At 37.1% G+C, this 13,382-nt stretch overlaps 1 protein-coding gene and 1 pseudogene across 2 annotated transcripts; one reads left to right on the top strand and one right to left on the bottom strand.

Annotated features, from left to right (window-relative positions):
* Window positions 1–291: 291 nt before the first annotated feature.
* Window positions 292–9,378, top strand: LOC107812957 (E3 ubiquitin-protein ligase BIG BROTHER). Of its 2 annotated transcripts, none has more exons than XM_016638146.2 (9): window positions 292–460; window positions 1,847–1,941; window positions 2,027–2,181; window positions 2,838–3,075; window positions 6,412–6,446; window positions 6,828–6,872; window positions 8,014–8,141; window positions 8,774–8,882; window positions 8,965–9,378. In XM_016638146.2, exons 3-9 carry the CDS (start codon window positions 2,041–2,043, stop codon window positions 9,013–9,015), a joined length of 747 nt encoding a protein of 248 aa, XP_016493632.1. In that variant the 5' UTR covers window positions 292–460; window positions 1,847–1,941; window positions 2,027–2,040; the 3' UTR covers window positions 9,016–9,378. The 2 variants fall into 2 exon arrangements, with proteins under 2 accessions (XP_016493632.1, XP_016493633.1); XM_016638147.2 differs by lacking the exon at window positions 292–460 and adding an exon at window positions 477–587.
* Window positions 9,379–11,570: 2,192 nt separating this feature from the next.
* On the bottom strand, window positions 11,571–13,011 carry LOC107812948 (pentatricopeptide repeat-containing protein At2g22410, mitochondrial-like; annotated as a pseudogene).
* Between the last annotated feature and the right edge of the window lie 371 nt (window positions 13,012–13,382).

Genomic DNA, 13,382 nt, shown 5'->3' with positions numbered 1-13,382 from the left:
TCGGCTGGTATTATGCCCACCCCTATATTATGCTGTTAAAATTATGGGTTCAAATCTAATACTTATTGAGATTTTAGTAGATTTTTATACATAATTCTATACTTTATGTCGAAAGTTATGAGTTCGGTTGAAACTATAATTGAAATGAGGTAACTCTGTCCATCTTTACAATTTTAAAAATTTAAGATTGAAAAAGAGATAAGGAGAAAAATATCAGTCATAGTACATTGAGCTTAAAGGTTGTACTTTATTCTATATCCATTTTTATAGAACTGATGAGAGAGAGAAAAGGTGAAAACAAACTCAATTGCAACGCTGTCTTCTTCCTCTTCTCTCTCTCATGCCATTTTCACACAAAAGAGACACAGCAAAACCGGAAATAAAAAAGAAGAGAGAGAGAGAAGAAAGAGAGTGACTTTGATGAGGAGCTTGACGAGTGCGTAAAAAAGGAAAAGCAAATGTCGGTTCTCTTTATTTATTATCACAAAATATATTGTTCCTTTCTTCAACTCTTTATCTTCCTTTCATTTTAATTCGGTTCCATTCGATTTGATTCAGTTTTAGCTATTATTACTCTCTTTTGTATGGTGAGCTATGTATTTTTCAACTGAAAATGTGCAAAATGCGGTGGTGATTTCATTCGAATTGTTTTTTGTGATCTGTTTAGTTGCCGAGAAAGTGTGCCCTTTTTTATGTGCATTCTGTATTTTTTAAAGCAAAATTAAGGAATTAATGATAAGGTTATGGAGCAGTTTGGTTTTTAATCTGAATTTTCTCAAGTTAAATGTGCCGAATGCGATGTTAATTTCGTTCGAATTGTTGTTGCAATCTGTTAGGTTGTTGAGAAAATGCTGGAAACTCTTTCCACCGGAAAGCGTCGAACTTTTTTTAATTTTTTTTGTGCATTTGCGGTTTTTATTTTTTGAGCTCCGAAAAGTTTCAACTGAAATGTGCAAATGCGGTGTTATATTCGTTCGAATTGTTTTGTTGTTGTTGTGATCTGTCCGAATTATTCAACTGAAATGTGCCAAATGTGGCTTTTTTTTAATTATATATATTTATATATATAGCAAAATCAAGGAATTATTAGTAGCAATAGGTTATGGAGCAATTTTGGTTTTTATTGGAAGTTTCTCAAGCAAATGTGCCAAACGTGGTGTTAATTGCATACGAATTGTTGTTGCCATACATTTGGTTGCTGAGAAAATGCTGTAAATTCTTCCCTAAAAAAGGAAAAAGAAGAAAAAAAATTAAATTTTCGTGTGCATTCTGTGTTCTTTTGCAAAATTTAAAGAAAGTCTGAAATTTGGTTTTGCTCCGAATCTTTTCAAGTATAATGTGCCAATATGGTTGTAATTTCAGTTGAGTTGTTGTTGTGATCTGTTTGGCTACCGAGAAAATGCTGGAAATTGTTCCAACGGAAAAAATAGAAGAGGAAAATTTCACTGTGCATTATTTGAGTTTTTTGCAGCATTACATTATGACTGCTTGATTTATTTGAAGTTTCTTGATATTGAGCAGTTTGCTGTTAGTGCTGAATTTCTCAAGTATAATGTGTCATTATGTTGTTAATTTTAAATGAATTATTGTTGACTTGTCGCAATACATTTTGGTTACTGAGAGAGTGCTGGAAAAAATTTATACTGTTTTTGAAGAGAAATAAGGATCAGAATAACTGTTTCCATTAGTTGTAATTTTCTGCTTTAAAAATTTAATTACTATAATTTTTTATATTTGTACATTTCTTGCACCTACAGCGATATAGTATATGTATTTTGTCTTCTAATCTTTTTTTGGTTTGGTTTACAGATCATGTTAAAAGAAACTGATTGTTTTGTTTTAATAGGATTGTCAAATCTGAAGCAGATCCACATCGCTTATCTTGGAATCTGAGTTTCATATGTTGATTATTCATCTCTCTGTTTTCCTGAAGAATTAGTGGTAAATATGATTTATGGAATCTTGTAGTCTTCATAGCTACTTTACCTTAAAGAGTTGATACGAAGAATATACCAATTTGTTGCAGACTAGTAATCCACCATGAACTGGAATCAGCAAATGGAAATTCATTACACGAACGCTGCTATGCCTTATAATTCAATTGGAAGCTTTATGGATTTCTTTGGAGGTGTTACATATGACCATGTAAATTATATATTTGCCGATCCTCCATATGGTCAGGTACATTCAGTAGTTTTACAGAAATTGATCTTTTTTTTCGGTCTACACCCTTGTTGTGCATTCACCTACTTTCATTCTGTTCCTGCATTTCCAACTTCTGCCTTTGACCCTTGTTATGCAGGATTGTGCAAAATAACCTGTACAGATGAGGGTAAGGGTACAACTGGAACACTGATCAGTTTTAAATTAGTAGAATTAACTGCGTGACCCTGGACATGTTGTAAATCATGATTGGATAAGCAGATATTACAAATAGTACTCATGAATATGAAAAAAGAAATACCGTGAGAAAGTGGAAATTTGTTTATCAAGTATGTGCTGTTCTATTATGTACATACATTTGTCTAGTAGTGTGCAAAGAGCAGATTCAGAACCATGCCTTAGTACACATGTACTACATGTATCAACTGCATAATTATCAACTATGCTGCATTTAATGGACACTAGCTCTCGAATTGCTCAAGCAAACTAAGGAACTCTGCTACTAATTGCTAAGCATATGAGGACCTTAGAGGTACCTTTGGATATCATTTAACTGCAACATGTACATTCTCTTCATGCATCTTTGGTTTCGTCTATGTCAAACTGTCAGTCACATGGAAATGTAGAGCAAGATTTTGAATAACAGTGCTATATGACTTCTCTGATCCTTGCAGGAGAGTTTATACCCATCCATCAGTACCAATCCCTACAAATTTGGGTACTCTGAAGCAGGTAGTTTCTCATATTACGAATATGGTCATGAATATGTGGTTAATGATCATGTATCTGGAATCAAGGAGCATGATAGACATTTAGAGAACCCTTCAACCGCCACCGGCGACCAGAATGTAGCTGCAAATGTGCATAGAGAAGCAATTTCAGGCTCCAATTCACGCACTAATTATGTGGAATGTAAGTACTCTTTTCACTCTCTTTCTACTGCAGTTGATATGCACAAGTTTTTGAAAATATCCCAACAAAAGTAGAGAATGTCTTAGCACAGCTGTTGTGCTACGAATGTATAATATGTCACCATTCTCAAAATAGTAGAATGTACCTATGTGTACGGAAACATCTTCACAGTTTCTCTCTTTATTCTAATTACATTGTGTATATGACTAAATATTGTTAGGAAAATGCACCGGGAACGATTTAATGATCACTTACCATGAATATTTATTTTTGAATGCTAATTGATGAAAAAATGAAAGTTTGGGAGAGGGTGGTTGAAGCAAGGGTGAGGAGGTCGGTATCTATATCCGACAACCAGTTTGGGTTGATGCCGGGTCGTTCTACTACGGAAGCTATACACCTTATTAGAAGACTGGTGGAACAGTATAGGGAGAGGAAGAAGGATCTGCACATGCTGTTTATTGATCTGGAGAAAGCGTATGACAAGGTTCCTAGAGAAGTTCTCTGGAGATGCCTGGAGGCTAAATGTGTGTCGGTTGCCTCCCGTGCTTTCTCACATGGGACTAAGACTCGGGTTAGGACAGTAGGAGGCGACTCTGAGCATTTCCCGGTTGTTATGGGATTGCACCAAGGTTCTGTGCTCAGCCCGTTCTTATTTGCCCTGGTGATGGACGCGTTAACACATCATATTCAAGGGGAGGTGCCATGGTGTATGTTATTCGCTGATGACATAGTTCTGATTGATGAGTCGCGAGCAGGTGTTAACGAGAGGCTGGAGGCCTGGAGACAAGCTCTTGAGTCTAAGGGTTTTAAGCTGAGCAGGACAAAGACGGAGCACTGAACAATGCAAGTTCAGCGCTGAGTCGAGGGAAGTGGACGTGGATGTGAGGCTTGAATCACAGGTCATCCCGAGTAGAGGCAGTTTCAAGTACCTTGGGTCGGTTATCCAAGGGGTAGGGGAGATCGACGAGGATGTCACACACCGTATTGGAGTGGGGTGGATGAAGTGGAGGTTAGCATCTGGAGTCCTGGGTGACAAGAGAGTGCCGCCGATACTCAAAGGTAAGTTTTATAGAGCGGTGGTTAGACCGACCATGATGTATGGGGCTGAGTGTTGGCCTGTTAAGAACTCACATATCCAGAAGATGAAAGTAGCAGAGATGAGGATGTTAAGGTGGATGTGCGGGCACACTAGGATGGATAAGATTAGGAATGATGATATTCGGGAGAAGGTGGGCATGACTCCCATTGATAACAAGATGCGGGAAGCGAGGCTTAGATGGTTCGGGCATGTTCAGAGAAGAAGCCCAGACGCTCCGGTAAGGAGCTGTGAGCGACTGGCCTTGGAAGGCTCGAGAAGAGGTAGAGGGCGGCCTAAGAAGTATTAGGGAGAGGTAATCAGGCAGGACATGGTGAGGCTTCAGATTTCCGAGGACATGGTCCTTGATAGGGAGCTGTGGAGGTCGAGTATTAGGGTTGTAGGTTAGGAGGTAGTTGAGTCTTTCCTTAGTTCGTACATTTGTGAGGCTAGCTTGGTAAGGTTTTTGTCTGAGACAGCTAGTGGCAATGTTGTGTCTTACTACTCTTTCGTTTTTCATAGAGCCGACTCTATGTAATGGTTACCGCTTTTGCTCTGCACCTATTTTCTGGCTTTCATGATGTTGTTAATTTTTTCTTATGGTATCTGTTGCTGGTACTGATATTGTCTCTTTTCTCTTCTCTTCTTTTCTTTTCTTCTTCTTGAGCCGAGGGTCTTTCGGAGATAGCCTCTCTACTCCTCGGGTAGGGGTAAGGTTTGCGTACACACTACCCTCCCCAGACCCCACTAGTGGGATTTTACTAGGTCGATGTTGTTGTTGTTGTTGTTGTTGCTAATTGATGAAAAAACAACCATGAATATCCGCATTAGTTAGCACCCTTGCAGTTCATTCCTACTGTAAAGACATCTACCTGTGTTTTTTTGTTTTATTTGCTATTATTTTTTATTATTTAATAAACACGAGGTTACAGAATCTCACAGCCATTTGTATACTAGGATCAACCCTTTAAAACCATAATTCTATGTCTTTACACCTTCCCTCCTTTACTCCTATAGCTCTGAGCATCAAGGACAGGGATCTACTGTTCTTTTGCATCTCATAGTTATATCTGGTTAAAAAGGTGAAATGACAGCACTCAACTTCCAGTGGTTATCTTGCTGTCTTGAAAGCTATTGAGCTATAAGCCTCATGTTTGAACGAGTGTTCCGCAATGCCCACTCAAATTGCATTAGTCAACCAACAAAATTTGACTTGGATGGGTTAGAAGAAGGCATCCAACACCGTAAATAAATTCCTCTTGTCTGATAATTCCTTTGATTGATTCTTGCTCATCATATGAGATTGATGGTAGCCTGTAGTCTGCAGTAGTTGACTCAAATTGATCCTCTGAAGGCATTGAGACGTTTTTCTGCTGTTTCAGTAAAAGAGACCTCTGCTACAGCATTTCTGAAGACCATCTCTTTTAGTACCAATTTTGTATAGATGATAGATGGCTGGTCACACTGCCAACATTCTAGATGGGACAGATCCTTTATCAAATTGAAGATCTGCCTGTAAATACATGTTAATAAGTCTGTGGGGAGTGATAAAATGAGTTCGTTTATGAAATAAACAAAATATTAGTACATTATACATTCCTAAGTCAAAGTGATGGTGCTAAGGTTGCTTTGTTACACTCTCTACATCTGATTCCCTCTGTTTCTGTAGTCTCAAAAACCTTCTGCTTCAATATAAATGTTATTCAGAAAAGCTCAGTGGCTTTTTCTTCTTTATGATAACTGGTTACAACTTACAAGTTTCTTTCTGTTTTCCATATATCAATTTCTGAAAGTTGTGTGTGTGTGGCAAAAGTAACCTAAGGAGCATATAAGATGAAATGAGCAAATAATTGGCTAGTGCTTTTTTAAGAAGGAAGCAATGTAATGCTTATAACTGTTTAGCTGCAAATCAGACTACCCAAAGAAACATAGTTTTACTTAATAATGATAATTTCCTTCTGTAAGGCAGCTGTCTAGAAGCATGTTTTAGTACATTCCTCTATTATGCATTCTGTGCTGCAATCTGTATCGATTATACATCTGAAATTTGTGATGGAATAGAGTTTTAAAAGTAAATAGGTCGATCTGAACGCAGCAAAAATTGTATGGAATATGTCAGTGTTGGACTTATGCCTTTGAGTATTGCAGTCTCATTTGTCGTCATTTCTGTTGCTGTTGCTTGTGCCTATTCATAAAGAGCTTCCTACTCTTACGATACATTAGGTTATCACTAAGCATGTCCCTTTGCTCTTTTTCAGGTCCTAGGGGTCAAATTAATACTCGTGACAGTGAGGTATGAAGTTTTATTTCAAAGTTATGTTTCTTTTCTCTTTCATGCTATGGTCATTAGTCCAGCTGATGTATAACCACCATAACCTCTACTTTCTTATTCATAGTATCTGCATACTACGACAAAACTGCTCTCTGTGTTGTGGTTGTAACTACAGTAATGATTTCAAAGCAGACAAATGATATAACAGCTAGATGTTTTAAATAGTTTTAAACTACTGTTTCAACTAATAGGAAAAAATGTAACAGTAACAAGAGGAGTCTTGCATTTTCTATTCCTGCTGATGTTTTCAGGAAGTGTTTCTGGCTGCTAAGTAAGCATGGGTCGTTGTCCTGATTAGAATCACTGACTAGTTTCATTCATCTATTTTTTAAATTAATGCAGGTTATTTGGCAAGATAATATCGACCCTGACAACATGACCTATGAGGTTTGATTTGTAAAATTTCTGCAATCTCCACTTATTAGACTTGTATTTTCATTATCTTGTGCATCATCAAATAGTATCATTATCTTGTGATCCATTTGAGACATCAAGAATCTCATGTCACAGTTCTTTTAGTAATGTCTTGGTTATTAGAGGCAGAGAATTAGTTGTCAAAGTTATGCAGGTTAATATGAAATGTTTATTGCCATGAGGAGCCCTGTAAGATACGGTATATTTTTCTGGGATCTCTATCACCTACGAGTCGAGATGGAGCGAAATGGATAGTAAGGATTCATCTAGCTGACCCCAGCTAGCTTGGGATAGATCGTTAGTTGTTGTTGTTGTAGTCATGTGATGTGCATCATTGACGAGAATGGTGGCTTAGTGTCGGATGAAGATGAAACTGATATTTTGATACAATTTTTCGTGATTCAATTTTGATAATGTCATTCTCGATGTCGAATTGATCATCTTTATAATTCTTTTAAGGTCCTCTGAACAATGAATTACTCCATGCAGCCAATGACCAGCAAAGCTTTGTTTTGAGAGCTTCCCTCAAGACATGAATTGAGTGAATAAGCTTTTTTGACCTACTAATATGGTGTAACTTAAAGGGAAATATCTGACCTACTAATACCCGAGCTAGTGTATGATAAGATTTCCAACTGCATCAGATCATCAGTTGATCTGCAACTTCTGAAAAATCCTTTTGCATGAACTAGGTGTAGAAAGAGAAAAAAAGAAGAGAAGGATTATGCAAAATCAGGAGATTATTGAGTTTATTCTTCTTTGCTAAAGAGTGCTTTGATGCTCACGGCTCCCTGTGGAAGTTTTCATATCAGGTCGTTCTCATCATTGAACCGTTTTTTCATATAGAATACAGTCATGATCATGATACTATTTAAGCAAATTGATTTAGATATCATATTAGAAATATTATGGCTGATGAGTAGTGTAACTGACGGACCTGCATTACATACTGTCCAGTGTTCACTTTATTCTCTGCAGATATTCATCAAAGAAAATAAATGATTTTTTCTTTTAATGATTGTTTCCTTTTGTTTAAGTGATGATCCGTAAGTAATGTTTTATGTTGGAGACTTGATAAACTTGTAATTTTAATTCTATTTGGATTGAATTACAGGAATTACTTGAATTGGGGGAGGCTGTTGGAACTCAAAGCAGAGGTCTTTCCCAAGATCAAATCTCCTTGCTTCCAATCACAAAGTTTAAGTGTGGCTTGTTCTCAAGAAAGAAATCAAGAAAGGAAAGGTAGAACAAACCCTTCGAGAATCTCTTCCTATAAATAAGGGCAACTAATGGAAAAATGAACAATTGTCTAATAATCCTATAGCTCTGACATATTAATTTTATTTTTATGCTTCTTGTTCTGTGCTGATTGTTATGTTTCTTCAAAGTATAATAGGCTGGTGGGTTGTCTTTCTATATGTGACTATTGGTCTTTTATGTTTATCATCAACAATCTTCTTCATCTGAATAGTCCATAGATTTCTACTCTTTATCTTTTGAAGTTAAGTAAAGATATTTTACCACAGTATTCTATATTACCTTGAGTGGTATCATGTCCTTTTATGTTTCGCTTGCACATATTCTTTTCCAGATTTCCTCTGAGATATGTTATATTCTGCATATTGTGGAGTTTAATATATGTATCTGTTGGTGCGTGTGTTTATTTGTTTGTTTAGTTTGTTTATTTTCCCCAATAGGTAATTGAATTCTGAGATAACTGAATGAAAATGTCATCTTTTCCATAATTATCTGTTACTGATATCCCGAAAAAAGCTATTATTGTCTACCATGATTATCTTTGCCTAGTATTGTGGGCAAGGTATTGTATCAAAGCGTTTTCACTGATCACAACAGATTTTCCTTCTTATTTCCAGGTGTGTCATCTGCCAGATGGAGTACAAACGAAATGACCGACAGATCACTCTTCCCTGCAAACATCTCTATCATGCTGGTTGTGGCAGTAGATGGCTAAGTATCAACAAAGTAATCAATTGAACCCTCGAAAAACAATTTCCTTAAATGTTTAACATGTACTTTATTGCTAAGTCATTCATTAATGTGTTAGGCTTGCCCAATTTGCTACTCGGAAGTGGCAATTGATACATCGAAGCGGTGAAGCGAATAACAAGCACTATAGGGAACTGGCTTCATACTTTTCTTCTTGGTCACAGCATTTTCCCTTTTTTCCTTTTCGTTCACGTTCTCCTTATAGAGCTTATTTTTCCCGTTGCTTCTGTGTTACATTAGAGAAATATAGTCTAGTGGTAAATAAGAACAGAAAGAAACACCGCGTTTGACAGTTTCGTTAGATGTTGGAGCTTAGTACCACATGTTCTGTTTTGAATATTAGCCATGATCTCAGAACTTTGTCACAGAAAGGATGTCTACTTCTACTTTCACTGTCCTACTATTGTTGCGTGGGAGAAATACAAAAATACGAAGAGGAATGAACCGTTTGTTTTTCTTTTTCTGCCTCAAATAGATTCTTGTGAGACCTGTTCTGAAAATGATATTTTGCAGTTGAATTGCATTTCATATTGGGTAAACTCTGTTGAGCTTTACAAGGGTTTGTGTAGATGTACTGAAGCATTCGACAAAAACATCTGTGATTGGTCTAAATGGAATTGGAAAGAAAGTAAAGAGACAACGGTTGGGTATTAGTGAAAGTGTGATTTTGATAAAATTAAGAGGAAAGGAAACAAGGCAATATCCGAAATTCACTTCATTTGTACTTCACATTTCCGCTCTCCGCAGCTGCATGTCCACAACTGAATCTACTAGTTGAACTTCCTCTAAATTTAACTAGCGTTCTTGGGTTCAAGCCCTCAAAATGGAGAACATTTAATAGGGAGCGATTTACCTCTTTTGTGAACTCACTTGGCACAAATTAGAATTATTCAGACTAGTGAGCTTTGGAATTAAACTGGAAGGGGAAAAAACCATATTACTCCGTTTGCTTATCTATATCAACAAGGCCAATTCTGCCAATTAGTCTCTGCCAATGAAACCTCACACAATATTCCCCATTTAAAATTATCTTAGATCAACATTATAGAAAATAAAATTAAAAGAACTAGAAGCTTGCTATATGTCCTACATATAATAATTTAATGGTGAATACATAATAATATTCATTTTACTTTTTTGACCGCAGGCTCATTCATTTGATTTTTACATTGATGGTCAATCTTTGATTTTTCTATTAATTTTCTCTAGGGAAGGGACTAACATTATTTGAAATCTCCAAACTCTCCAAGCTTGTCTGATCTAGTTGTATGAGACAATCAATCATGACAAGTCGACTGATCCAACATAATAGCATTTAATTTGTAGATAGAATTCGTGTGTTGACCGATGAACTCATCCTCACTGACGTTTAGGCTCTCCAGTTGCTCAATTCTGCCAATTAGTCTCCGCAACATAGTCAAAAAATACTATTCTTGTGGGATGTCAGCATTTGGCACCAATGAAGCGGGAAAAGAAAAGGGAGAGGAGAAATGGCGACAGAATACTTAGGCCATGTCTTGGATAGAAACAAAAGGCTATGAGATTTATTAAACCTTCATATGGCTAATGGTTTGATCATATAATATACTTCTAGAGAGTGGCGGAGCCAGAATTTTCCTTAACAGGTGTCAAAATATATAAAAGTAAACATACCAGAAAATTAAGGAGAGTCAATATATAGTATATATACATATAATTTATTTTTTTACCTAGCTACACAGTGTATTTTCCCGCGAAATGGCACCCCTACCTATAAGGTGGCTTCGCCACTGCTTCTGGACGAAACGATCTTGTGACACTATATTTTGTCACAATTCTTACGGGTCGTTTGGTATATGAGATAATGATAATAACCCCGAGATAGAATTTGAAATTGTATTTATCTCGTGTTTGGTCAGAGGTATTAGCTAATCCGGGGATAAATTTTACACTAAAGTGGTGGGATTAACTATCTCATATTTAAGGGGTCGTTTGGTGCAATGGTTTGATCATACATTACACTTCTGGACGAAACGATCTTGCGACACTATATTTCCTTACAACTCAAGAATGGCAAGCATTAGCTGCTAGAATCTTTGAGACCCATTAAGATATTTTCCCTGATCTAGGACGACGACGCCCATAATGGCAACTATGAGAAAGAGTTTAAGAATTAAGAAAGCAACAATCGAACTACTTTTAGAGCTAAATTTTAATAACTTTGTCTCTCCAAATCTACAATTACGCTATCATATGAAACTATAGGAGTAAACTTTTTTTCACTGACTTAGCAAGAACAAAGATTAGGATTTTGATTACATCTTCAGCTTAAAAGATCAGGATGACCACTACGCTTGAAACAACGAGTTGAGTTGCATAACTAAACCGCTAAAATATGACCTAAGGGTTGGTCAACATAACAGGAACTAATTTAGAAAGAAACCGAATTTACATCTAGCAAGATACCAACAAATATTCAGATAATATGATCTTAAAATGAGCCATGGAGTAATGCAGGAGTGTTCAAATGCAAGTCACAATACCTCAGCAGGAAAAGGAGTTGATCAAGTAGTCAGGCTCATGGCCTGACGATTGCAGGTCGACTCCTGTCCCCTCCTAATCATTGGAACATCGTCTGTGGGACTAAGCTTTTATGTAGCTTAAGTATGTTTGGCGACAGATTTCTTATATTGCGCAGTAATCATCAGTAACAAGTAGGAGGTCATATCCGATAAATGGAAAATAATTAACTATTTCCATATGTCTCGCTAAGTGAATCAAACTTTCATAAATCTGATCGGATCGTGGATGTGTCTTGTCTCTAACAATAAACTCAAAAAGTTTTCCATTTTCTTCAATGGAGCTGCAACCAGGTGTTTTTCTAATCCTCTTTCATCCATCATCTTCCTAATATCTCGTGCGTTATGCTGCATATTTGCTTCAACATAGATATTAGCAAGTAAGACATAAGTTCCACTATCACCAGGATCAAACTCAAGAAGTTTCAGAACTGCGTTTCCCCCCATCTCGACGTTCCCATGAATTCGACAAGCAAAAAACAGTGCTCCCTGTGCATATTAAAGCATCAGCCGCCATTTAATTGGCATTCTCTGGACAAGCTTATAAGCTTCATGCAAAAACCCTGCCCTACCCAAAAGGTCCACCATGCTACAATAATGTTTAGATATAGGAGGAATTTTGAAATTTGCGCTCATTTGAGCAAAAAAGCTGTCCCCCTTCTTCAACCAAACCTGCATGACAACAAGCTGATAAGACCCCGAGAAATGTGACATCATCTGGTCTCAGGCCACTGTCAACCATCTTTGAAAAATATGATAGAGCATCACGTCCATTTCCATGAACCGCTAAGGCACCAATTGCAGCTGTCCAAGTCAATGAGTTTCTGACGGGCATCTCATGAAAAACCTGAAGTGCCTTTTCAACATTACCACATTTGGCATACATATCAACAAGCGCGGTTCCCAGTGAAACAGTAAGACAAAGCTTATGTTATTTTATATAGTGGTGAATCCAAATCCCAATATCAAGTGAGCCAAGTTGTGCACAAGATGATAGGAAACTGACCATAGTCACTTCATCAGGTTTTACATTCATGGTTTGCATTTCGTGAAACAAAGCCAGTGCCTCTTTACCACGCTTAGCTTGGACAAAACCTCCAATCAACGCATTCCACTGTATAATACCTTTCTCTGGCATCTTGTTGAAAAGCCTCCTCGCCTCATACAAAAGCCCAAACTTAGCAAACCCACTAATCATTGTAGTCCAACTTACCATAGTCATCACCTCCATCCTATCAAACAAACCCTTTGCTTCATGTAGACTCGATCTCATTCTTCACATACATGTCTATGACTGCATTGCAAAGTGGTACGCTAAAATTCAAGCCTATATCCGTAATATAACTATGTAACTTTCTCCCTAGCTCCAAATTCTTAAGCTGACCACACGCCCCTACTATTCCGATAATAGTAACTTCATCGGGCTCCGCATATGCCATTTTCGTCTTCTCAAATACCATCAACGCCTCCCTCGGTCTCCCACTCCTAACATAACCATTAATTAATGAATTCCAAGAAACTAGGTCCCTCACAAAACTTTCGATCATGTTGTGAGAGGGGTGACTTAATGTGTAACAAACTAAGGGTAGTTCTATCTATTTAATACTAGGTAGTTAGGAGTCCAAAGTCTGTTAGTCATTTCTATAAATAGGGGTCGTTTGTACGGTGTATTTTTAGTTTTTAACAGAATCAGTTTTTGCATTTCTACTTCAGCTCATTCCCTTCTTCTCTTCCTTTTCTTCTCAGCTAGGGTTTACATAGCTCGATCCATATAATTTAACATGGTATCAGAGACATAAGACTAGGAATCACTGGTCTCATTCATCGATTCACATCGGCATTAGTGAAATTGTGAGATTCAGAAAAATCAATCGAAAAATCGAAACCTTGTCAATTAAAGCAGAGTAGCCATGGGAGA

Source organism: Nicotiana tabacum, chromosome 13 (assembly GCF_000715075.1).
Source record: "Nicotiana tabacum cultivar K326 chromosome 13, ASM71507v2, whole genome shotgun sequence".
Lineage (NCBI taxonomy): Eukaryota > Viridiplantae > Streptophyta > Magnoliopsida > Solanales > Solanaceae > Nicotiana > Nicotiana tabacum.
The sequence above is the reverse complement of the archived record's forward strand: the minus strand, read 5'-3'. Positions and strand labels throughout refer to the sequence as shown.